General features: G+C 33.4%; 1 protein-coding gene across 1 annotated transcript in view; it reads left to right on the top strand.

Annotated features, from left to right (window-relative positions):
• Positions 1-2363: 2363 nt before the first annotated feature.
• LOC149065819 (uncharacterized) overlaps positions 2364-24718 on the top strand; it is an 83182-nt gene continuing 60827 nt past the window's right edge. Inside the window, exons 1-6 of the mRNA XM_089253864.1 lie at positions 2364-2564; positions 3465-4930; positions 6512-6933; positions 13531-13623; positions 19707-19777; positions 22687-22960. Of these exons, the coding sequence (XP_089109990.1) occupies positions 3478-4930; positions 6512-6933; positions 13531-13623; positions 19707-19777; positions 22687-22960 (2313 nt within the window). The 5' untranslated portion in view covers positions 2364-2564; positions 3465-3477. The remainder of the gene's footprint in view (positions 2565-3464; positions 4931-6511; positions 6934-13530; positions 13624-19706; positions 19778-22686; positions 22961-24718) is intronic.

Below are 24718 nucleotides of genomic sequence, written 5' to 3'. Positions count from 1 at the left end.
ATTTTAATGAATGATTATGTAACAAACAAAATTCAATTAAAACCATTGAATTTTTGTGATATTTTCTTTGAGCCTTTGAGGGGAATCATTTTTATCAAAGTTTCAGTTGCACGATTTGCGCTCATATACAACGTTTTGACGGGGCCTCTTGAACGTTGTATAAACGAAGTCCCATTTGTGGTAAAGAATCTGTAGAATAGAAAAAATAGCTTCAGGCAAGTTAGAAAGCGAAACTTTTTCTTTTCTGTGTCTCAGGATTGCTATTTAGGACTTGTTATTCAGAAAAGTGATAAGAAATCGACATCATGAAGCTCAATTGGCCATCGGAAGGAAGAGACGCACACAGAATGTAAAGAAACAATTCAAAAGTTCCGCCATCTTTGGAGAAAGACCCTCATAAAATCTCATGTAGGTCTTGAGTTTCGGGAATAAGAAATTTTTCCGGAATTCCCAGGAAGTCTTCTTATAAAAAATTGCTACAGGTGCAACAGTGACAAGAAAATTTTTGAAGCTATCGGGGTTTCGTCACTTTTGATTCCGCGGAACCCCAAAAAAGCTCTTGCGGAACCCTAGGGTTTCACGGAACACCAGTTTTTTTCCATTGATTTAACATTGCATGCATGGGTCAAAAAAAAAAATCTGTCAAAAATAAAATAACTTTTAAAAAAATTAAAAAAAAATATTTTGGTAATGAATAGTATTTGTGGCATCTACTGAGAAAAAATGATAAAGTTTTGTGAATTAGAACTAAAATGCAAAAAAATTAATCAAGAAACAGTAATTTTACTTTACAACGGGAGACGGTCACTTGATGAATCGGCTGACGTCATTTGATTTTCCGAAAAGTATAGCCACTAGAATAGGGGTATTATTATAGGGACCCTATCCAGTTGCCTTACCGGAAAGAGTAGCTAGAAAACCGGTTATAGGGCTGCACCTGGTTCTAACCACTGTACCAATTGTGGATGTGAACCTTTGTAGAATTAAGTATATCCATTATATTAAACGTCGCCAGGAAATATGTTGGCGCCAACCAACAGTCGCTAGAAGGGTTTTAGGATTTTTTGTTATTTTTGGCCTCTATTGGCGTTCAGAATATTAATATTTACATTTCTTTTGAGTGACACACAATAATTCCGACAGATATTTTCATACTTTTGTGAATATTGTAATGAGTAAAATAAGTGGTAATTTTTTTGTTTTGAAACTTTTTGAGGATGACACCTTTGGACTCTTTCCTTTGGTGACTAGATGAGGTACTTGCGGAGCAGGGAGAAATCCCAATATTCGTTACTAAAAACAGAGAAAAAACGCGGAATCCATCAATAAAAACCGGAACATTTTTGAAACTCTCCTTTGCTGGGAATCCAAATACCCGCAGTTTTTCAGGGCCGTCTGTGATTTTTTGTGAGGAAATATGGTCGGCTTACTCTTTAAACACACACTCGTCCAGGGACTCCATGTCATTTTTTCATCCAAAAGTGGCTTAGTATTAGCTTTCTTAAGCATATATAATGGTTTTTTTGTCCATTACATATACAATCTACAGTAAGGTCGTAGCGAGAGGGCAGGGGGAATTGGGGTCTGGTTTCCTCCCCTGTGAAATGTGAGAAAATAACTGAAAGAAGGGATATGATATATGATGCCACCACACCAATAATTTTAAAAATTCAATTCAATTTTTAAAATTATTGGTGTGGCGGAAAACCCCACTGAATTTCCTCATTTCTACGCTAAAATCGGCAATTTTAACATTGATCTCTATAAGGGGCCGTTCAAGTATTACGTCATCATCGATGGGGGTGGGGGGGGGGGTAAGCGTTTTGCTGACTTTTGCTGACAAGGGGGGGAGGGGGTCAAAAATGGCTAAAAATTTGCTTACGTAATACTTGAACGGCCCCTAAGGGGATCATCTAGTGCAGTGTTTCCCAAAGTGGGCAATATCGCCCCCTGGTGGGCGATGGAATGGTCCAAGGGGGCGATAAAACCTACTATAGGATCCTATGGGTTTTCTTGAGTTGGGGGGCGATGAGAGGAAAAAAATTCTCATGGGGGGGGGGGCGATGGAACAAAAAGTTTAGGAGACTATGATCTAGTGTTTGTCCCTCAGAGTGATGCTGATGATGATTATGACGTCTATTCGAAAAGCCTCATTGTTCTATAATACGGGCCTGATCTACAGCGTTTCTATTGTTTGGTGTTACTCTTTTTTTGTTTATTCTAATCGTAAACAGTAAATGTTTGACTTGCCGTTTTTCTTTTGTGAATTCATTTCCCCTCTATCCTTTTGGAGACTTTCTCTACGCTTTGTTGTCTTTCCAACAAACAGGGAATAGCCCTCAGGCATAAAGCTCTGTATAATTAAAGAAGAAGAAGAAGCAGCTTGTTGTGCTTTGAAATGACACGATATGAATGTTCCCATTTTACCTCATCCAAATCTGTTTCTATGTCAAATCGGGTGGAATTCATTTTGATTTAGTACAATAACTGAGGAAGCAAATCTTGCCTTTCAAATAAATGAATAATTTCTCTATTTTGTATTTATCGTTTCACAGATGATGAATGTAAGTTTTTCTTTTTCGAAAAAATCACACTTGCAATTTAGTTTTCTCCAATGAAAAAAATGTTCTATATGGAATCCGAAATTTATGAATCGTTTAATATGCCTTATAATATAAAAAAAACATACTAATAATTCAACTATCCATGTTATTCATGACATGTTTTTCTATGTAATTAGCGCGACCTCATTTCAGTGGATGAAATTAGGATGTTTATTACTTATATAGATCATGCATCTCCAATCTGTTTCTCAAGAGCACCGTGGTGCTCACTGAATAGTTTGTACAAGTACCCAATGGGTACTCTATGCTGATGTCCCTATTTCGTACTCGTTAAATATTTGGCTTATCAACTGAACACCCTACTCAAATTTCATTCAAGTATTAACTTTACATGAATGATTTTAATTTGAGAATTAGGAATAAAGGAAGGAAGCATTCTTGTTGTTAATATAATAATTGAATAATTATATTTAATTGATTAATACTTACCATCACAGCCCATGAACGGCAGTTATCACATTTTCACCTTGCATGTTCCCACGGGAAAGGGGGGGGAAGACAGAGGAGGAAAAACCGGAGTGAAAATGACACATAAACAACTGTACTGCACCTGCTCAGATATAGCAAGAGCCATGTGATCCCACGGGGGCAGACATTTTTCTCGTCCGCTATTGTAGTTAGAAATCACGAACTGAAGATCACTGCACATGAATGAAGTTCTCATACTTTCTGTGCAGTTGGATCAGTCTTGCAATTACATACACTGCGCATGACTTGTTTATCTCTTCAAGTCGCTGCAGTGGACGACCAGCCTTAGTAGGTGAAATGAATGTGTAATATTGTTATTCTTAATTTTAGCTTGGAAAATGTTTTATTATAAAATTTTTATTTATCTTGCAGACTGGATTCCTGTATGAATGGTGTTCGAAGTACAATGCTGTCAAATGTTTTTATGGAAAATAGTCATTCAGACTGCATAAATGCTGATAATATCATCCAAGGATGTTTGGAAAAACTGTCAAGTTCAGAGCAAAGATGCTTCAGAAATTTGAAGTCATCATTTGAAGAAAAATCCCACCGTAAAGAAATGAGTACAAAAATGCCTGTTGCAAAAACTAAAGGAGAATTTGCTCGTCCTCTTGGAACAAAAGTCAGTACTATTGCTCACATGTTTCAAAGTTTATCTCAAAAAAATGTAGAATCATTTGGTTTAAGATCTCCAACTAAGAAGGATGCATCACAGTTTAACCGCAATGCATACTCTGAAAATAAGGTTGAGAAATACCCTGCTGTTCATTCCAGTCTTTCACCTCCTCCAGTTACCTGTTCACTTTCTCGTCGAGGAAGTCACTTAGCTAGGTTTAATAATGCTAAAGCAATGTTTGAAAAATTGGAAGAGACAACAAAATCTAACAAATGTGGCTTGTTACGGGATGATGAGAAATTGAACGTGCAAAAATCAAGCTCTGAAAGTTGTGTTGGGAAAATGCAAAAAATTTCTAATATCTCATGTTCCGTGAATTTAAACAGAAAAGCTGTATATACTTCTAATTCTTGTCACATTTCATCAAACAAATCCAAATCTATTGAATCTAGCTGTGTGCTGAAGCAAACGTCTGAGAAAATTCAGTCAGAAAAAACAGAGAAAGATGCCAAAATTCTGCATTCAGATTCTTCACTCAAAGTAATCAAGAAGAGTAGTAGCTCTAATAATTGTGATGTTAACAGTATTCAAGATGCAGCAAAACAAGCCACAGCTGATGTTTTTAGTATTAGACAGTCCAGTAATGAAGTATCTCAAGCCAATAGCAACAAAGAAAGTTCCAACACTGTCCTTAAATCTTCATCAACAAAAAGTGAAGTATGTGGTGACAACAAATATGTAAAATCATATTATAATGAGAAAGTGCCATTAGTAGAAGTTCCTGGTCTCGCTCCACAGAAGTGTTCACAAGATTCTAAAGTTTTTATCAACCATATTTCTAATAAAACAAATGAACCTGTAAAATCAACGGAAAAAATAAAGGATGTATTTGAGAATTCGCTGCCACCTTTGAAATGTATCAGTCATGCTGATAAGCAGTTAGATCAGGGTAGGATTTTAAGTTCGAGTGAAATAAAAGAGAAGGTGTTATGTGTAAAGTCTACAGAAATAGTAGCATCTGAGCAGTCTTCATTGCAGGTGTCAAAAAACTATTCTTTTCAGTCTGAAAATATTTTAAGCAAGCTAGAAAATTTTCCTACAAATGCACTATCAGAGAGTAACTTTGTTCAAAAGGTGCAGCATCATAATATTTTCATGCAAAAAACAGAAAAAAATGATTCTCATAAGGTCACAGACAATCTTCAGAAAGGAATTCCGTCAAGTGAGTATGTGCTTCAGGTATACCCAAACAGTAAATAACCATCAATAAACAATATACTTTGGGATAGAGATGTGAAGCACACAAGAATATTCTCTGAGAACAAGAATATTTCCCTGAATGTAAATATTCTGGGAATATGGAGAATATTATTTTTTATTTCAAATAATAAAAAAATTAATTTTGTTTATATTATGAAATACAATTCGGTTTTCATTCCCTGAAACATTTAAAACATTTTTTTTTGCATAGTAACTCTTAATTAAAGAATATTCTCTTAGGCATGGTGAGAAGTTTTAGTTGGGTCATTTAATGTTTGTTTATGAAGATTTTGAAAGCCTTTAAAGATTATAAAAGTCCTTTTAAAAAGAAATAAATTTTTAGAAATAAGTTCAAAACACAGAATGTAAAATCAAAATTAGTTGACGAAGAAATAGCTATTATAATCATCTTTATCCTGAAAAGATATAGAACTGTTATTTTCTTCAATGGATTTGAACTGAAATCCTATATTACTCATAATTAATTGCAAGTGGTTCAATTCAGTCACGTTGGTTTCATTATTATGTTTTAAAAATTTAAAATTGTTACAAACTTTAATTTCTCACTTGCGATTTTTTAAAGCTTAAACATATATTTTTTCAATGTAAAACTACACATTAAATTCTGGAAAAGATCAGTAAGCCGCAAAATAAGGAAAAAGATAACAAAAGTTTAGCCAGAAATTCTGAGAAAATAGACATTTTTCAAATGGCATATTTGAGTCCAGGGTTGGTAAAAAAAATGGTTTTTTGTATTGTTCATAACATTTTGAAGTACCCCCACAGCCAGAAGTTGCAAGGGTTAAGGTTAGCTGAACTGGCTGCCTGCCAGATGTCATGTCATCCTGTTATTGTCAAAATAGTTCTTCAGCAGCTGCTTTGCTGGTATTGCAATGTGAATCTTGATAAAAGTTGTTCTATCCACACACTGATGCTCTTGAAGTGCGGAAATGATGTGGTTGCACAAAATAGATTATACTGCTGGCCAAGTACACCATTATCTACTTTCACTTTTTTCTTTTGCCAAAGAAATTTCCATTGCTTCAAGAGTATCCATGCAAATTTTCAAGTCATTCTGACCAGTACTTATTGTATAGTTTTGGAATCAAAACGTTACTTATAATCACCCTGTATATAGCTGATTATTCTTTGTAAATCTGTTACTACAATACAGTAGAATCTTGATTAACTGGGCTTTAGGAACAGCTGGTGTCTTTATTGGATTATAAGACCACCTGTGTGTGTGCCACCCCCCCCCCCCCCAGCATGATGGTGTCACTACTGTTTCTGCTTCTTTGTGAAGGGAAAAAGAAATCCTGTGATATAATACACCACTACATTTAGATGGGTGATGCATTAGATTATGCCACAGATTACATCACTGAACAAAAAAAAAAGTTAAATGGTTTTTGTTTGGAGATCAGTAAGGTTATGGTGTATCTTCTTTCAGTCCACCTGTATATTTGTCTGAATTTGTTCAAATTTTGTATGATGCATTTCTTTCTCTTAATTACCTTGTGCTTTAAAAATTTGTACATTTCAGTTTACTCACACGATGATAATGAAGTGGCAACAGTTAACTGTAATTCTCTTTCTGAGACACCTTGGGAAAAATTGTCTGATTCAAAAAGAAAAGATACATTTAATCATGTACCATCGATTGCATCATCAGAGGCTAAACACGATTCTGGGTTTACAGAACAGACTATCGATCAATCCGGTCAAGGACTTTCTAAGGATGAATGCAATATGACAAGAAAACTTATGGATGCTTCAGATGTTTTGTCTCTCTCTTCTAGAGATGAGAGTTCTTTAAGTCCACCTCTTCCAGATCCCCCAAGTCCATATTATATAAATGATGGTCATATGTTCAACCATATTAATGATGGCTACTGTCCTCCTGCATCACCAAAATGGAATGAAACTTGTGATTCCAATGGAGTTTTGTACAAAAGCCATTATACTGTAAGTAATATTTCATATTTAATACCACTACATCTAATGACAAAATTTTTAAATAAAATAGGCCACAAAGTTTTTTGTTTAGTATTAGTTATAGCCTACATAATTTTTTTTACTCTATTTTTCTATACAGTAGTCTTAATAATCTGAGGTGGATGGGACCGAGGCCACATTAAATTATCAAAAAACTCAAATTATCCGAGAAATAATAAAAAAAATGCTTTAAATGTTGGTTTTACTTTTAAAAAAGTGGTACTACTTCACTACATACACTTACTGTATTTTAACCCTTTACCAGCAGAATTAAAATTTGAATTGAGATTTTCTTAATTTTGTTCTGTTATTTCACCTTCTAGTCCTTTAGTTTAGAGATATTAACCATAAAATGTATGAAAACAAATTTTCTTGCATGTTTTCTGGACTTGCCCATGTCCATAGAAACAACATTAAAATAAAAAACAAAAAAATTAAATTTTATTATTCTTTAAAAACAGTCAATTTAAAAAAATTAAATTTATGGCATAAGTGCTGAAATATGAATGCAAGTTTTGTTTTGTAAATTAAGTTTGGAATCTGACACGTTCAGGAAAAAAAATTCAAGTGGTTTCATGCAAGAAAAATATTTTTTCCAATTGATGAAATCGATGTGCCCAATTGAAAACATTGGCCGTTAAAAGGTTGATTCTTGAATAAGATATAGATGCCATACGATGTCTTAAAAAATGAAGAATATGAAAAGGGTGTGAAGATAAGAGTGATTGAGAAGAGTCAGTGATGGGATTGATGGTGCACGATGCTGAGACACTAATAGCTTTCAATTGCTTTTGCAATGATTTTATGTAAGCAATTAGAGGACAATGTCATTGTTTACTATTATGAAGAAAATGGTCGAATTTTGCTTCTCTTTCTCAATGACCCCAAGAAAGTTAAAATGGTCTATGTCCATTCAAGGGAGTCTAATATTTTATTACACCAGTTACCCATTATAGGGCTGGGGCTGCCTAGTCCTTTCATACTGAAATTGCTGTACAATAACATACATACTTACATTGTATTTCTGGGATCAAAATAAAGAAGTTAGGTTCTTGTGGGAAAAAAGAAAAAGAGGGACTCAAAAATAAAAATTTTCAGTGCCTCTTTTGAGTATCTCCAAACTTGAACTTTTGAGGCTTTGATTTTTGAGACTCTACTGTATTATAATGTTTAGATATGAGTATTAATAAAAATATAGTATAAAATAAAAAAAACAGTAGAACTTAGAAAAATATCTTTCATTTACAATGAACATGTGTCAACAAAATTCATATTTGAATTTTTCGAAGAAATCTATTTTATGGAACACAAACACTCTCTGAACCTCGTTATAAACAAAATATAATAACTAAATATAGTATCTTTTTTTCATATTTCTGAGTGGCACGTTATGTAGTATGTCTGGTATGGAGTCAATGCGCTTTACTCAATGGGCATTTTTTTCCACACAATTTAAAAAGTTCATTTCTGGCTCTTTTGAGGCTTAGTTCACAGATGCTTGCTCATAGTCATACTAAAATATTGATAATGAAATAGTGGTATGTGTATGTAGCAGGGTTGGTAAAAAAACCGGTTTTTTTGGTTTAAACCAGGTTTTTTTGGTTTAAACCGGTTTTTTGTTTTAAATAGTATTAACATTAAAAACAATGAAATTTCTGAAAAATCATTCAAACTTCTAATAATTAACTAAAATAAAATGGTTATTAATGTAATTAACACTATTCCCATACTAATTAATCAAAAAATATTTCTTACATTTTAACAAAAACCAACTTTTGCAATTTAATTATTTTTGCTTGACTCAATGGATTACTGTGTGTTTGAAAATTCTTTCGATGTTATTATTAATCATATAGTATATAAAGGTTTTCTCTAGTTACTTTCAGTATGCTTAATTAGGAAGCTATTTTGCAAAAACTAATAAAAATTAGGTGAATATAATGTATTTAATGAAGCATAAATAATGCAGATTAATTAGCAATGATACGATATACAGAGAATACGATATGCAGGGTGATTATAACTAAGGTTCTGATTCCAAAACGCTGTAAAAAAGAACGATTGTCAAAATGACTTGAAAATTGACATGAATATTCCTGAAAAAATTCAATTTTATTTGGTAAAGGGGAAAAAAATACTTAAAAAATTAATGACATCATCCAACAAGTGGAAAATTTGCTCACAGAATGGAAATGATAGCCAGTCATGGCAAAATGATACCTTAATTATAGCATTGCATGATTTCATAATTCATGGAAACATCACAAAAAACGAAGTAATTGAACAAATAACTACAACTTACTTAAGAAATGTTAAATATGTTATCCAACCTGAGGTTGAAAGCACAAAAATTGTTGTTCAATAACAGAATCGGAGTATGCCATGGTCATGATGTGGATGTGCTTGCAATTCAGCTTTATTAAACCAAACGCCCCCCCCCCATTCATATTCCTGAGGAATGAGGAACTTCTAACATATAGGGAATGTGCTGGAGATTGCAATACACCAAAGTTAGCAATCTGACCACTGTTTATAACATTTTGAGCTACACCCACAGCCAGAAGTTGCAAGGGTTAAGGTGCATCCTGTCAAAATTAGTCTTCAGCAGCTGCTTTGCTGGTATTACAATGTGCATCTTGATAGAAGTTCTATCCACACACTGATGCTGTGGAAGAGCTGAAATGATGTGGTTGCACAAAATGCATTTTACTACTGGCCAAGTACAGCATCATCTACTTGCACATTTTGCACTACTTGCACTTTTTTCCTTTTGCAAAAGAAACTTCCATTGCTTCAGGAGTATCCATGCAAATTTTCAAGTCATTCTGACCAGTATAGCTTTGGAATCAAAACTTAAAATTATAATCACCCTGTATATAGCTGATTATGTTTCATAAATCTGTTACTATGTACTATACAGTAGAACCTTGATTAACTGGGCTTAAGTGTGAAAGTATAAAAAAAAACAACTATTGAATATTAAGACTGGGAGATATACAGTAGGAGATGTGCTACTTCTTATGGGAAAGAAAATGAAAATGTATGTTAGGTAATGTAACTACTAGTACACTGGTCTTTGTCCTTTAAGGACAGCTGGTGTCTTTATTGGATTATAGGACCACCTTCCCCTAGCATGATGGTGTCACTACTGTTGCTGTTTCTTTGTGAAGGGAAAAAGAAACCCTGTGAGATAATACACCACTACATTTAGATGTGTGATGCAATCCTTATTCATGAATTTGCTGAAGATAGAGCATCAGAATGTAGCCAAAGGTTAGAAAATGTTGTAAGAATAAGAAATTTTGGCTTTTGTATATAACTTTAAATAACTAAGATACTTCGTATGAAAAATATATATATATTCTGGCCACTTTTATGAGATTTTTTGAAAAAAACCGCTTATAAAATCTTATGTCATTTAAAGATATACCATCAAAATGTACCCCAAGGATATAAAATGTGGTAAAAATGAAGCATTTTGGCTAATAAGGAATCAATATGATATTTTTCAAGGAAAAAAATTATATTTAGGCAACTTTTATTTGATTTTTTGAAAAAAACCAAACTGGTTTTTTCAAAAAAACCACTTGGTTAAAACCAAGGTTTAAACCAAACAACCCTGGTATGTAGTAAGTGAGAACATGTAATTATGCAATACATTTATTTATTTATTTAGCAAAATAAATTTGCAAACACAAATAGAGACAACTTGTCATTCAAGGTGAACATGATTCTCACATACTGGATGATAAGTTTTTGTATAAAAAGTACAATGTGTAAAGGGAGAAAAAATAGCTATATATACACTTATATATAAACAAATATATAAATGGGGGAGTTGGTAGTTAAATAATGAGTAATAATAGATGGGTGAAGGGAAAAGGGGGAAAGCAAAATTTGTAGTAACATCTCATTGTGGTAATGTGTGGTGTGTGCATTTTAAACATCAAAATTAGAGACAATAAGTATTATTTGAATAATTCAGCTACTGTCATGAAAAGGCAAAATATTTAAGAAGCTGATAAATATAAGGGGGGAAAATCAATAACTTTAATTAGTGAGGGGGGACAAATGTTTAAAAAATTTTAAAGTGCACACAGAGATATCATCAAAATAGACATATCTTTTGAGGTACTTGTAGGTATATAGAGAGGAGCAGTCTTAATTTCAATGGGAAGAGAGTAATAGAACTTGGTTATTAGGTAAGAAAAATGAATTTTTTAAATGTTTTTGTGAATAATGGGCAATGAGTATGCGGTATATTACGCCTAGCAGAAGATCGAGCAGATATTAATGGAAGGGAGTATTGATGTTTCAAGAGAAGCAACAGGGATTTATAAAAATATAAGTATCTAAGTGGTAGGGTGGTAGGATTTCTATTCTTTGGAAGAGAGTGATGAAAGGAGTATAATAGTTATTAGAAATTAGCCTTATAATTTTCTTCTGTAGTGATATAATAGGTTTAAGTTAGTCAAATAATCACTACCCCAAATAGGTAGACCATATAATAAGTAAGAATGGAACAGCGAGTAGTAAAGGAGGATTAGAAAAGAACGATTAACAAAATATTTAAAAAAATAAAATTTATACTTTGTAAATTTTAATTTGATTTGTAGATTATGAACATGGGATTTCCATTTCATATCAGAGTCAATACAGTCAAATCCTGTTATAACGAACTCCAAGATACCGGCAAAATCACTTTGTTATAACGAAATTTTGTTACAAAGGAATTCCAGGTTTTTGCATTGTTCCTATGAAAACTTGTATGGGGGATTAGGAACTGTTCATTAAAACGAGATTTTCACTATAACGGTATTCGTTGAAACAGGATTCAACTATAAATACCCAGATATTTTATGGCACTCACTTATTCTAATTTATGACAGTTACAATCAGTGTTAATGTTACATATAGGATTGTGAAATAGATTTGTATTCAAAACGAATGTTATTTGAAGAAAAGTAGATATATTTAGTTTTTTAGAGATATTAAGTTGTGTAGATCATTTGCATGGAAACCAGTCTCTAATTTTTATCACGTCAGAATTTACTATATTGTGAAGAGATTCATAAGAAGTAGTGAGTAAAGAATAACTATCATCAGCAAATGTCTTTGATATCTTGCCACTAATTTTGAGATCACATAAATCATTTATGAATATATTGAAGAGTAAGAGACCAAGAACAACAGATCCCTTTGGTACTCCTAGGTTAACCCCCAAAAATTACTTAAATGAGAGCCACATCTTACTCTCTGGGATCTGTTCATCAGGTATGATACTAAGAGATTTAGGGGGATGTCTCTAATTCCACATGTCCCAAGATTGTATTAAAGGATTTCTTGATTAACGCTGTCAAAAGCGTTTGCAATACATGTTTGTAATAAAATCTGCCATTAGTGTTTTTCATAAGGTATAGTGAACCAACACCATCAGCAAAGGAAGCATTCCCATACATAATGCTTATGCCTTTGTATTTAATGGTAAGAACTTTCCTTGGATTATTTCTCTCGTTACTAGGATGATGGACATATTTCTTGTTACTCTGTTCTTAGTATTAAAGAAAGGTTTTTGCTTACCTAACAACCAAACAAACCCATAATGTTCAGGTGAGGTTTTACGAGTGAAACTCTTACATTCAGTCCATGATTTCAATTAATCAGTTTTTTTACCTGAATATGAAACACCTAAATATGCAAAGTATCCACATCTGCCCCTACTTCTTCCCTTCAAATAACTAGACTCATTCTTTGAAATAACTTGCTATTTTTTGTTCTTGTCTGGGGCAGTTTTTTTTTCAATTAGTGGAGAAGATTCAGCCAGAAAACCAAGGACCCTTCTCCCTGGGCTATATCATAACCTAGTAGTTCTCAAACTTTTTAACCTGTAGCTTCCTTGTTTCAGTCAATGTTTATTATATGACTCCCCAGAATAGACTATTTTGAGGAATCTCTAATAAAGAACAACTTCAAAGCAGCACACATCAATATCAACAGCTCACAATGACACAGGTTGACAACACCCCTAGGATCCATGACACACTTTTTGAGAATCACTGCCATAACTGCTCTCTATATTTGCACTCTATTCTCTTCTTACACATATCCATCACACCCCTTAGCATTGCCACTTAGCCTTAGGGTATTCACAGACTACAGTATGAAGACCACTAATCTATGGGAGGGGGAAACACTTATTCTTTTTGAAGGATTCAAAAAATAATTCTCTTGAAAATAAATCTTGAAAACTATTTATCTTATCTTGCTATGTGCATCATTTTTGTGGGGTGAGAATAATGGTCCGGGGAATTTTGTCTGAGTTGAAATAATGATACAAGAGAATTATATGGAAAACTTTTTTTCATTGCTTAATCATACATTTCTTATGTTTGATGAGAGTGATAAAAATTTTGACTTTTTTAGTTTTCACTTTAAGTATAAATGATGTAAAAATGTATGACTGTAATTGTTTATTTTAATAAAAGAAAGATGCAAAAAAATCAGATATTCTTTAATTTTTGAAAATTTTATGTACTATTTTTCTTACCTTTGAAATAATTTTTTTAGGAAAATTTATGTCAATCTGGTGGGGAATCTTTAGCAGAGTGCCATGAAAAAGATATAGCATTCATTGAAGATGATCTTACTGATGACATACATGTAAGCTTTTTTTTTATAAATATCAAACCTTAATGCAGAAAAGTGACTGTGTAGGAGGAATGATTTTATAAAATAGTAATTGGTAACTTCAATTGTGTAACTTCTATTGTTTCATTAATTTATTTGGAACTACACATTATCCACTTTCAAGCTCAATATCAAAAAATGTTTTTCGTTGTTGTTTTTTTTAAACCCCTTAACTGCCACAGGCATATGGGTCATTCCCAAAAAAGTATACATTCCACATTTTTGAAATTAAAAATTAAAAGTTAAATTTTTAAAATAAAATTGATCTCAAATTATAGCCAAGGTCCTGAAGTTTAAAATTTCATAAATATTTTTCACTTTTATTTTGTAATAATATTTTATTTTTTGGGTTTTATGACTGAAAGTGATGGATTTTGTCCACTCTGTTACAAAAACAAATATTGCTGTAAAAAAATAATTATTATTTCTGTTTTTTTTAGACTTTTTTCCCCTTTGTTTTCATGATTTTTCAAAATAGCACATATAAAAGTTTATTTTTTACATGTATTTAGCTACTTAAAATCAAAACTTTTTATTTCTGACAGACAATAGGTTGGTAATTTATAATTTAAGATCTTAGTTTAAAGTTTTTTTTTAACTTTTTTTGTCTGTGAACTGCTTCCCACAACAGAGTGGATGTCATTTTAACAGAGTGCACAAAAATATTTAACTGGGAGGAATCTCAAATATTCTAAATAGGCTATGCCCATACACTTTCAGTTTCTCAAAAATTATATATAAAATGTGATAGGTGACCCATAGACTCCTCTATAACCTTTGAAAAACGTCCACCCCATGAGGAAATTCAAAAAACACAAGCTTCCCTCTTCGTACTTTGAATTGTGGTCCAGTAAAATATATTTAAAATCTGGTCAAAGTGGACACTGGTCCTTCTCAACTGTATAGTATATCATCTGGATGATTTTTCTTTTACTTCAAAATTTTTTGTTGAAATTGAATATTAATTAGATGTTTGTATAAATCTTGTGTTTATGTCTCTCATATTAGTGATCCAGAATGGACTGGGGAGGGGGAGTAGAGCTTGGAAACAAAAATAATATAGGAAAATAATGGTTCTGCCCCATAAAATGTAAAATGTATTGTCAAATAACGGCCTTTACTCATACTAAAATGTCTCTTATGACATCCCCTGGCTGTGATTTTGATGATCTGTACTACTTAACTTTCATATTTAACTGAAAAATAACATGATGGAGAATGTGGTAAAGGGTTTAAATTGAATAGATAACTTATTAAATTTAACTTAAGTTTTATAAGTTTTGTAGTTTTTTATCTCTTAACTAAGAAAACTTTACTTTAAATCATAGTTTCCATTCTGTTGGCGTTGCTTGAGTTTTTTCATTAAAAATTTAAATGATTGATGAAAACTTTTATTATATTTTAAAGCACATCTCCATGTACTATCACTTGATGTTGATATAACATCAACCCCTCATCTTAATTATTTATGATAATGACTTAACAGAGTGGATATCCGATAGACAAAAATCTGGTACTAAAGACATAATGTGAATATTAAGTCATTTTGCAAAAATCAAATCCAAAATTGTTGATCAAGCATTAAAGGTAAACCTTTCAATGAGCCCAAAAGTGTTATCAGATTTAATCTGGTATAAAAGTAGATTTGTACAAAAATTGCCACGTTTTCAAGACAAATAAAATTTAATTGGTTGAATGGTCGACACGTTTTGGCTCTTCAATGGAAAACCGTCATCAGGACCTCGTGGTCAGAATTCACACGGATTAGTCGTGGAGGGGTGATGTTTACGTCTGGTCGTCCGGAGAGTTCGCCTTTGTATTTACTGTGTCTGAGTGGTCTTTGGATGCGAATTGGGGAGCCATCTATTGCAAAGTGTTGAAAACTTTGTCTCAACTGAGGTTAATAAAACCTGTCCAAGCTAACGAAATAGGTGCAGTGTTTCTTCCATCATTAACGAGGAAATTCTGGCATGTTCTGATGAAGTATCCCTCGAGAAAATTCAGTTCGGAATTACGTGTTGCTTTCTTAAAAACAGACGCTTTACCAAAATCAAAATTATGTGAAAGTTGCCAACAGTGTTGGGCAATAGGCGAACTATCCGTCTGTCCCCTCTCAACATGCATTCGGTGTTCGAGAACTCAAATATTTAGAGTTATCCTAGTTTGGCCACTGTACCCATTTTAGCAATTCTTGCATGGGATGAAGTAGATACCAGATTCTTTGGAGGGTGAGATAGGATCTTTCAGATGGGAAAAGGTGAGTATATTTTTTGCCTGGAATATACTTGCTTTTGGCTGGAATGTCTTGCTTTTTGTTGGGGAGGGGGTGCAAGAGCACATATTGATCTACTGAAAGGGGCAAAGAACATCTAGAGAGGAAAAATAAGTTAACTTTTATGATGCATTTATACTTAAGAGTAAATAATGTGGTTGACATTTTCTTAATTAGATGTAAAATCGCAACAAGTATTGAAAAAAAAAATGATTCTGTAATCTAAGTACAGTGATGCCTCTGTTAATGAACGCCTCAGTTTATACATTTCTCAGCTAACGAAGATTTTTTCTGATTTTCCTGCTTCTGCTAACAAATACGAATTCAGCAATTTTTGATGATATGAATGTATGCACTAACATAAGATGGCTGCATCTTTTTTGAGCTCACAGTTTTCTCACCAATTATCAGAATGACTATCACTAGAGCCCGATCAACTCATATCTACCTCTGAATATTTTTCAGATGCACCTATACTTCTTTTTCTGTATTATTTGAACTGTTTCATATAAAACTAGCTGTAACCTGCAGCTTTGCTCGTGTGGATTTGGTAATCAGAAAACTGTTCTACAATGATTTCCCCCATGTAACATTTGGACCCCCTTGGGGGTTAAATTTTCTGAAATCCCATCATAGTGGTTCTCTGTATCTTAAAATATAATACTCACTAAAAATTTCATATTTATAGCTTCTGCTGTTTAGACTCAGCTATGATTGCACCATATTTAACTTTGAAAGTTCCCCCCCCCCTCATATGACCGCCTTAGATGCTGAATTTTGAAATATCCCTTTTTAGTGCGTCTTTACATTACAAACTGAAACTAGTGACAAAATTTTATATTTATAGCTTCAGCAGTTTCGACGAAGCATGATTTCTCTGTTACCTTTGAACCCTTTTATGTCCCCATTAGGGGTGAAATTAAAAAAAAAAAAAACCTTCATACTTAGTCCTTACGTGATAAAATGAAAGTATCAACACTAAATTCCATATTTATAGTTTCAGCGAGTTCGTCTCAGCATGATTTCTTTATATAACCTTTGAACTCCCTTATGACCCCCTTAGGGGTCAAATTGAAAAACCCCTTTCTTAGTGGGTCTTTACTTCATAAAATGAAACTGACCAGATTTCATATTCATAACTTCAGCATTTGAGCTTGGCGATGATGAATCAGTGAATCAGTCAGGACATGTCATTATATAAACTGAAGAGCCAAAAAAACTGGTACAGGCATGCGTATGCAAATAAAGAGATATGGAACCAATCAGAGTATGGCGCTGCGATCGGCAATGCCTATATAACACAACAAGTGTCTGACATAGTTGTTAGATCGGTTACTGCTGCTACAATGGCAGGTTATCGAGATTTAAGTGAGTTTGAACGTGGTGTTATAGTCAGGACACGAGAAATGGGACATAGCATCTCCCAGGTAGCGATGAAATTTGGATTTTCACATGCGACCATTTCACGAGTGTACCGTGAATATCGGGAATCCGGTAAAATATTAAATCTACGACATCGCTGCGGCCGGAAAAAGATCATGCAAGAATGGGACCAACGACGACTGACCAGGTGACAGGTACGTAAGCATCCTGTCTGATCACCTGCACCCATTCATGTCCATTGTGCATTCCGACAGACTTGGACAATTTCAGCAGGACAATGCGACACCCCACACGTCCAGAATTGCTACAAAGTGGCTCCAGGAACACTCTTCTGACTTTAGACACTTCCGCTGGCCACCAAAATCCCCAGACATGAACATTATTGAACATATCTGGGATGCCTTGCAACGTGCTGTTCAGAAGAGATCTCCACCCCCTCTTACTCCTACGGATTTATGGACAGCCCTGCAGGATTCATGGTGTCAATTACCTTCAGCACTACTTCAGACATTAGTCGAGTCCATGCCACGTCGTGTTGCGGCACTTCTGCGGGCTCGTGGGGGGCCTACACGGTATTAGGCAGGTGGACCAGTTTTTTTTTTGGCTCTTCAGTGTATATATAGATGAAAGATTCCGCCAAAATAGAAAATGCATCGAAAAAAAGGGGGGGGGGTGTTTTCAGAGCATGCGTTCTCTCAGTGCAAGACTCTTAGCATGAAACTGAACAGTCTGGACTTTCTAGAAGCTTAGCTTTTCCATGTATATATACTTTTGCATGTATCAGACACAGAAATGAGTTGGGTAAATCACAAATAGATGGAGGTCAACTATACAAACTTGACTGGGTTGTGTCAACATCAACTTCAGCAGACTAAAACTGGGGTGTTTTTTGTATGTATGTACATACATTTAGTGTAAATAAAAAGATCTTCAGTACTTTCCTCTTCCTGTAAATTCTCATTTATCCAATTTTGAAGCTGTTCATTTTAGCTTTTGGTCAGTTTTTGCTTTTTTTATACCACACTTTGGTGTTTTAAAAAACTTATCTTTAAATTTTGGGCAGAAGCTGGAATGAATCAAACGGTTTTCCATAGAAACCTATGGGAAATCATGTTTTGTCTAACGAACGTGATTCTGGAAAGAATCATCTTCATTAGCCGAGATATCACTGTAATATTAAAATGCAATATGTCATTGTTAAATTTGATTGTCAATATGATGGGAATAAAAATCTCAGTTACCAGTTTTTTAATATTTATTTAAATAATAAATTGCATAATTAAAATTATATATCAACTATTTGAATTTACTAATAATTTTATTTTCAGTTAAAAACAATTTTATTTATATTTTTGATAAATTTTAAGAAAATTGATAATTGTCTGCCAAATATTCAGTATTCGGCCAAAACATTAGCCAAGTATTCAGTTATTCAACCAAATCACTATTCGTCCTATTCCTACTTTGGAGATGAAGAAATGGACACCACACAGATAAAGAAGTGGTACAACTGCTTCAAAGACTAATCAGTGGAGAGTGAAACATGCTCTGATAGGGCCTCGACATTTTCAGAATTGAGATCATTATTGACAAAGTGAGTACTCTGGTGAAGCAGGTTCATCGAATCATGATCCATTAGCATTGGATCTATTCATTTTATTTTTGACTGGCGATTTGGTCTTCAGGAGATGCAGTGTTAACGTCATTCTCATTGTCTTTAACTCTGGTAGCTTGGTTCATCATGAGTACGTACAGCACAATCATCACCAAGGAGTACTACAAGAGGTTCTGCGCCATAATAGATGGTTCCATCAAGATTAATGTAGTAGCATTGGTCAAGTTTTTCTTGCCATTTTATCAAAAACGAAAATGCAACACGGCACTCACTTACACTTTATCACTCATCTGTGGTCTGCCAGTGACTGATAGCTTCTGCAGGCAAGAGAAAGTTTACTCATGAGCACTAGGATTGCCTACATTGCTCACCAAACCACGCCTCCCTAGCTTTATTGGTTTGCACAAAAAAATTATGGTCAGATACTTTTTGAACAAACCACATAAAGTAGGATTTTTTAGGTGCAAAGTAAGGGGTATACGAAAAAGTGTTTCATTGAGAAATCAACTTTACAAAATATCTGGGCTTATCAATGCTAAAATAAGAAGCTCTTAAGGAGGTGAGCGAGATGATGCACTTAAAGGATTAAAGTGTTTCTATATAATCAGGCAATTAGAAAAAATCAGTTTCTTTACATTGCTAGGTCAGTTGATATGTAATTTTTGAGGATTTTTCCCCCTTGTACAACATATGTCTGAAAAATGTTTTAAAAATTTATGAAAAGCTTATATTGTCAGTACACCTTTTCTCTATAAAACAACTATTTCAATGAAAAATGTCTTCTAGGCAAACAGCTTTTTGTCTGGACCAGTGGAAGTAATGACTGAAAACGAAGAGGAAAAATTTTTAAGTCCAAGGTACACTATTGTTTCAAAATTTTGTATCCATTGCTTTGTGGAAGTATTCTAGTAATAGCAAATGATTTTTCCTACAGAAGATGCTTTTTAGAAAGCTGTAACATGTGTAGTTGGAACCTTATTTGGTAAAGACGGTGAGTAATACTGTACATGCTAGGGATCTTGCTTGTTTACATGCAAGTTCCGTAGAAAGACATGCTAAAAAAAATTTCTAAACAGCTCTCCTATAAAATTTACTTTTTGTGATGTGGTGCCCTTTACCTCTGGCATACAGATATGGGTAATTCTTACAAAATTGGCCTAAATTGTGTCTCCAGCAGTTTACATTAAATATATTTGTCACAGAAGTTTTTTTTTCATCACTTTCAATTTATACTCCACTTTCTGAAAATTTTGCCACTCTGTTTTCAATTTTTTCATCAATAGATTTTTTAATCATTTTTTTTCATCAAATGAAAATTTTCTTAAACATTTTCATTTGTTAAGGAAATGTCCTTCTCCTGGCTGTCTTCAGCCCATTTTTCAAATTTCAAAATTATAACTTCCTATCCTAAAATAAAAATATATATTTTTGGGACCCCAGTGTACTTTTTTTCATATTTAATCTTTTTCATAATTTTAAATATTTTTAATATAAAAAATATTCAGATTTCTCTGTTGCAACATCAAGCTGTGGTAATGTTTTGTCTAAAAACTTCGGTTTGAGAATGCATCTCTAGATGGAACATGTTGCAACTGTCAAGCATAAATATCAAGTGCTGAAACAAGCAACATGCCTTGTCGGATTTTCCTAGCTCTTAACATGGTTAAATTTAAATTTTTTTCACCATAAACTTTTAACAAACTTCATTGCTGACTATATTTCATTTATTAGCAAGTAAAGAAGTGTCCCTAAGAATGTTTTTGGATTTTTTGGTTGACTTTTTATAAATAACTTTTCATTTTTTGTCCAATTTCGTGAGAATGACCTATATATCAATGAAGTGCAGTACAATGCATCTCTTGAATTTGTGTCTACTACAGCATTTTTGTTATGTGGTCATATTCTTCAATCCTATTTCCTTAACTATTGTCAAACGTCCTAAAATTTATGATCTTTGTTGCAACAGCGTTCACAAAAAACAATTTCAGTGAAGTAGTTATACTTCCTCATTGTTTCACAATGGACTGTAAGGGATTCAATATACTGAACTGATATGGTTACTTGGAATTTAGGTCTCAAGTTATGGAGAAAGGATTTATCGTTGAAGTTGTGTATTGTGTAAATGAAATATTTTAGGTTCAAAATGCAGAGATGAAAAATGACTGAACCAAATGAGAGGCATATAAACAAGGTTTCACTGTATTTCAATTTGATAGTCTACATCAGAAGTGGCCAACTTCTCACTGTTTGAGGGCCAATATAAGCTGGCCAGGGTCAGCTGCAGCACCATCGGCCACACCAGAGAGACAACACTCTGATGTATAAGCTACACCAGTAAAATGACTTGGAAAATTTTCATATTATCTCCGCCATAAGTAATATGGTGAAATACAGGCAATTCAGTTAAAAGTTTTCTCTAGGCTCTTTGTAAATTGATACATATTCATTATCTGGTTGTTTTCCCAGCTAGATGCAATGCATCAAAAATTGTTTTTTTCCTGAAAATTATACCATTCACTTACATCCATAGTTTGAATTTTACAAACCAACTTTTTTTTTCCAAATTATAATTTTTTTCTAACTCCTTATTTTGGCACCCCTCTGATGTATGTCCATAAGATTGCACAGAACCAGATTTGGGAGACATATTCTTACTATGGGAGTTAACTTCAAACAGAATATCAGTATTTTGACTTGAAAAGTCAGTAGTCTTCAATATGGAATGCCATCAACTAACCGTGTTAAAATTTAGAGATGAATGCTTCTGTTTTCAACACAAATAACCATTGTGTCTGGTTGTGGAACCCTCTCGGTCAGAGGTATGCTACAATATGAACCTGTCCAATGTATAGGCCTACGTCACATTTTTCCTTTTTGGACTTATTAGGATCTGCTTTGCTTATATATATTTATTTATTTTTGTTGTTTTCCAATTACTTCTTGCATCTCTTGTTTATTGTTCGCAGTTTATTTATGTTAAAAGTGTGTGCTTGTACGAAGTGATTGTATTGTTGTTGTGTGTGTTTATTTTGTTTGATGGACTTGTGTGATGCATGGGCAAAAATGTAGGGGAACAAGCACTTTGTTTAAGGCTCAGGCCTAAGTGCTTTCAGAAACGTGTTTGATATTTCAGCCATTCTCTGTGGTGTTCCCCCCCCCCCCCGATGAAGAACCCAGAGATGGCTTTGTTTCTTCAAATCATTTTTCCATTTTGTTTCCACTGAATATTTTAAATTACTTTCGTATTTCATTTTTGCACTTAGCTATTTGCTTTTTATTTTCATCTTCATTGCTTTTTTAACACACTATATATTCAGGCTGCCTTAGGCCCTAATATTGGTGTGTTATGTGGTAATTTTTGTATGTTTGTTTTAAAAAAAAAATTCAATCCAATTTAAAATATTTGTGCTTATATATAGTCGGTTAAAGTTTTGAGATGCCATGTGAGTTGGCATTCACTTCAAAAATGTTTCATCACAGTAAGCAGAATGTCAAATATGTATTCAGCTACAAATACAGGGGCAGGGCCGTACTCAGAAATTTATTTCCAAGGAAAACAAATATTATACAGAGAAAACTAAAGTGATAGAACAATAGATTTAACCATGTTATCCAATAAAAACCAGTCACTTTCTAACATTTTGGGAGACTGCAAAGTCAATGAAACACATTATTAATTATGTTACGGTATTATTTACAAGTTTGAAGTACATAAAATGTAATCATAGTGCCCCTACTTTTACATAGGTTATAATTTTATTTTTAGTGAAACGCATACTTTACTGAGTGATGAAGAAGCCAGAGAAGCTATATATCTATTATCAAAGACTGAAGACAAAATAAAAATGTCTGCTTCAAAATCTTCTTGTGGCATCAATAGGTCTGTAAAACATGAAGGGATGGACTACCATTTTTTTGAAGATGGGCATTTCTATTACGAGAAACCTGGTTTATCACCTGGAAATGACAATCCAGAAAGTCCAAACTTAGGTGCACAGAAGAAGAAGCCCAGAATTATTTTCAGTACAGATCCAATAAAGGTGAAAACACTCATGTGTATAATAATTTTCTATTCCAAGGAAGTATCATCAACTCTTGTTATATTTTGTATCGAAATTCAGTTAAACTTCTATATCTTGATGTACTTCAGGAAAGTAATGGTATTTTGAGTTATATATACAGTAGAACTTCAATTAACAAGAGCCTCTATTAACCAACTTATGTAGATAAACTAAAGTATGTCACATAAAGGACATCATGTGTATAATAATTTTCTATTCCAAGGAAGTATCATCAACTCTTGTTATATTTTGTATCGAAATTCAGTTAAACTTCTATATCTTGATGTACTTCCGGAAAGTAATGGTATTTTGAGTTATATATACAGTAGAACTTCAATTAACAAGAGCCTCTATTAACCAACTTATGTAGATAAACTAAAGTCTGTCACATAAAGGACCTACATTTCACTGGTGAGGAAACCCTTCAAATTAGTGATTTGAAAATATTTGTGCAAAAATCATACATTTTCTGTTACATATCAAAGTTACATTTTTATTTGTATCTAGATAAATTTACTAAGGTCAACAGTCTTTTCTCACATTTTCTGGTATTGTCTCTGTTATCTGAGTTGACTTTAGAGGCATTACCCCCAGTTAATCAAAGTTCTAATGTCGAAGTATGAATGTAATTTAGCAAACATAAATGTACTTAATTCAAGCATACAGATTGCTTCCCATGCATAAGAGAATCCATTAATATTATCTATTACATAGGGCACTAAGAAAATTTTGTTATTTGAAAAATCAGCTGGATTGTAAATGAGGGTTTTTATATTGAGAAGAACTTCAGTTTCTTATAATAATAAGTAGGGGAGATCGCTGTACCTTAGGACATTTCATTTTAAAATTCGAAGACAGGTGGAAATGCAAGGGGGTGGTAGCAGATGAACTAACAATAGGCTGTAAGCAGTAAGCTGACTCATGGAAGACTCGCGGTAAGTAAATATATTTTTACTCTTTTATAAAGATCAAAGTAAAAAAATGCATCTCATTTTGTTTTCTTTCCTCTAATTTTTTATGATTATTTGTCATAGTTGTAGTTAGGTTTTGATGATTTATTTTTGATTTTAAAGTCATTAAAATTTTAGCCTATCAGTTGCTATCTTTCTTTAGAAAACATAACGACTTATGTTGTACCTTCAGATAGAGGTACAAAGGTTTCAAAGGCCTATCCCAATGCTTTTTCCCCTGCAGACATCATAAGTGGCTTCAGGGTTAGTGGGATACACCCACTGGACAGTGGTGCATTCCACGATCACAAATTTCTTCTATCAAATGTGACAACCGTCCTCCGCCCACAATAAAAGTTCAAAATACTGAATCACCAGGACCATCTATGACACTGTTGAACACATAAGTTGAAGGCAAGAGCACCTTCCAAAAAAATAAATGTTCCCCCCCCCCCCCAAGCAAATAAGGCCTTTTTCCAAGGCAGTACGTAGTAAGGAGACTAACTGAAGGAGAAAGAAAGGAAAATTGTGAGTCTTCACACATATACACCTCTAACATACAAGCCATTGAACAAAATAGCTAAAAAGAGTCGCTCAAAAGACAAGAACATAGCAAAAAGAAAACAATCAGTAAAAAAGAAGCTTCTCCTTAGTTCTTCCGATGGCTCAGATGAAGCAATTTCGTCATGGGATCCCTAGGTTATGACTTGCTACGAATAGACGAAGAAATGGAGAAGGAAAGAATGAGAAGGCAGATGACCAATATATCACAGACCATGATATATTG

Source organism: Pholcus phalangioides, unplaced genomic scaffold (genome assembly GCF_987345545.1).
Source record: "Pholcus phalangioides strain wild (caught in Gottingen) unplaced genomic scaffold, Ppha-v1.0 ptg000039l_1, whole genome shotgun sequence".
In the NCBI taxonomy this organism is placed as follows: Eukaryota; Metazoa; Arthropoda; class Arachnida; order Araneae; family Pholcidae; genus Pholcus; species Pholcus phalangioides.
The sequence above is the reverse complement of the archived record's forward strand: the minus strand, read 5'-3'. Positions and strand labels throughout refer to the sequence as shown.